The 2,129-nt window shown below is 37.5% G+C and overlaps 1 protein-coding gene across 1 annotated transcript in view; it reads left to right on the top strand.

The window, feature by feature from the left end:
• dpt (dermatopontin) overlaps positions 1 to 861 on the top strand; it is a 7,322-nt gene extending 6,461 nt beyond the window's left edge. The window contains exons 3-4 of the mRNA XM_014023056.1: positions 269 to 376; positions 536 to 861. Of these exons, the coding sequence (XP_013878510.1) occupies positions 269 to 376; positions 536 to 602 (175 nt within the window). The 3' untranslated portion in view covers positions 603 to 861. The remainder of the gene's footprint in view (positions 1 to 268; positions 377 to 535) is intronic.
• The last annotated feature ends 1,268 nt before the right edge of the window (positions 862 to 2,129 follow it).

Genomic DNA, 2,129 nt, shown 5'->3' with positions numbered 1-2,129 from the left:
GATGAGAGAAGACAGAGGAGCTGCTTCAGCAGCTCTCCTCCTGTCTGAGCGTGCAGCGCGTTCTCTGAGGGACAGTGCACAGGAGTGCTGCGGGCGCGCGGGCTTAAAAGCCTGAATTTTGCCTGAAACTCTCAGACTGAAGAAGTCTCTTGGAGGAGAGACGAAACGTTTCATTAGAGAAGAACCCGTCCAGAGGACCTACACAATTTTTTTTCCTTTTTTTTTCCTTTAACTTTACAAAATGTTCATCATTTCCTGCTTTCTGCAGGAAGACCACTGAAGTTCCTGAATACTACAGAGAAGAGGGGGAGATGGTGGTCCYGAGTTACGGCTACTTTATCCGAGGAGCCCAGACTACTTTCAGCGGAGTCCTGAGGTTTGTTAAAATCTTTTTTTTTTTTCAAAACTACTGATGTAAAATGACAAAAATATTTGAGCTCAGCAGGAACAGTTCTTAACATCAAATCAAGCAATAACTGGACAAAATAAGATATTAAAAAAGTGTAAAATGTATTTTTTTTTGCTTTTATTTCAGAGATCGCCAGTGGAAGTACATCTTGTGCAGAATGACAGACTTTGACTGTGAATTTGAGAATTTATAAGCTCATAAGGAGAATTTTACTGACACGTAAACATATAAAATACAACATTTCTCCTTCTGTCAGGTCATACCATAAAAATGACACTACATAAACATAAAACCAATCTTTTTTTGTATTTCTTGTATTTACTTTGAATAAACAGGCCAGCATCTGGAATGTGATATATGCTTGTTATCACCGTTTTTCATTAGTCTAGCGAGAAGAATGATTATATATTGTGTAAAAGTAATAAAATGAAATAAACATTTACAAAACTTAAGGGCTCCGCAGCTTTTTATTTAGCTTTCAGAGGGACTGATATTTAATTGGTAGCTTGTAATGTGTTCATCATGTTTGGGAACAGAGCTCTGCTTCTTTTAGTTCTGGTAAAGCTTTTCTGAGGCTTATACAAGTTTTTATTGAGCTGCCAGGAATAGTCTCTTGGTAGTACCTCCTGAAACAACAGTTGGGAGTAATGAGTACTTGGCAACATGTGCTGCAACAAACCTGCTTTCAATTAATCCTCATTCACTCCCTTTTTTATTAAAATGTTATCAGCACGTGTATCTGTGTAAAATTTCAAATAAACCTTGTTTTATGGAACAGTTTGCTGCGTTAAACGATCAGATCATGATGCATGAGAGCAAAACTATGAGCATTAGGAGCGTATCTAAGTCATTCACAGTGTTGTAGGGGTAAAGGATAATGAAACTGTGGGAAAGTTTAAGTGTTTCCAAAAGCACAGAGTGGATGAACTCAGCCATGACGACCTCCTCTGGGCTTAACTTGGCCAGAGGTAAGCTTTAAACGACTGATACTGCCAACAACACAAAGCCTGGACGCAGACTGAGTATCTGTTCACATGCTTCTAGGAATGATTTTACATCGGGATAACTGCAGCTGATAGCTTCAGTTACGATTATAAAAATTACAGAAAGATGCAAACAAACACATAAACTCATAATAAACTACAGAAATTGCACTTCCTGCGAAAATGCTAATGTGAATGCTTCCTGCTGAAAACTTAAGCTGAAAGCAGCTGAAATTGAGCTGAAAATATTTCATAGCAAACATGTTCATGTGAGTTCAACTTGCAAAGCTGAAAGAAGCAAAAAAAGCCTAACTTTACAGAAAAACAGTAAAAACGGAGCAAAAATAAAGTTTAAATAGCAGAAAACAGCTAAAAACTAAAAGCTAAAGCAGCTGAAAATAGCAGAAAACATCTGTAAAAAGGCATAAATAGCACAAATTAGCACAAAAAGCACAAAAAGTAGAAAAAAGATCTAAAGCTGAAATAGCCTAAAAAAGCTCAAATTAGCATAAAAATAAGCTAAAGGTATCCTGATGCATCTCAGTAATCCAGGTAAAAAATCAAAAAGAAAAAAATTGTGTAGGTCTTCTGGACGGGTTCTTCTCTAATGAAACGTTTCGTCTCTCCTCCAAGAGACTTCTTCAGTTTGAGAGTTTCAGGCAAAATTCAGGCTTTTAAAAGTTTGGGTTCAGGTTGGGGTGGCAAGAGTGATGCTCACCCATGTGCAACGTGTGGCC

The sequence above is a fragment of the Austrofundulus limnaeus genome, unplaced genomic scaffold (genome assembly GCF_001266775.1).
Source record: "Austrofundulus limnaeus strain Quisiro unplaced genomic scaffold, Austrofundulus_limnaeus-1.0 Scaffold355, whole genome shotgun sequence".
Lineage (NCBI taxonomy): Eukaryota > Metazoa > Chordata > Actinopteri > Cyprinodontiformes > Rivulidae > Austrofundulus > Austrofundulus limnaeus.
This window is presented reverse-complemented; position numbering and strand designations above follow the sequence as displayed.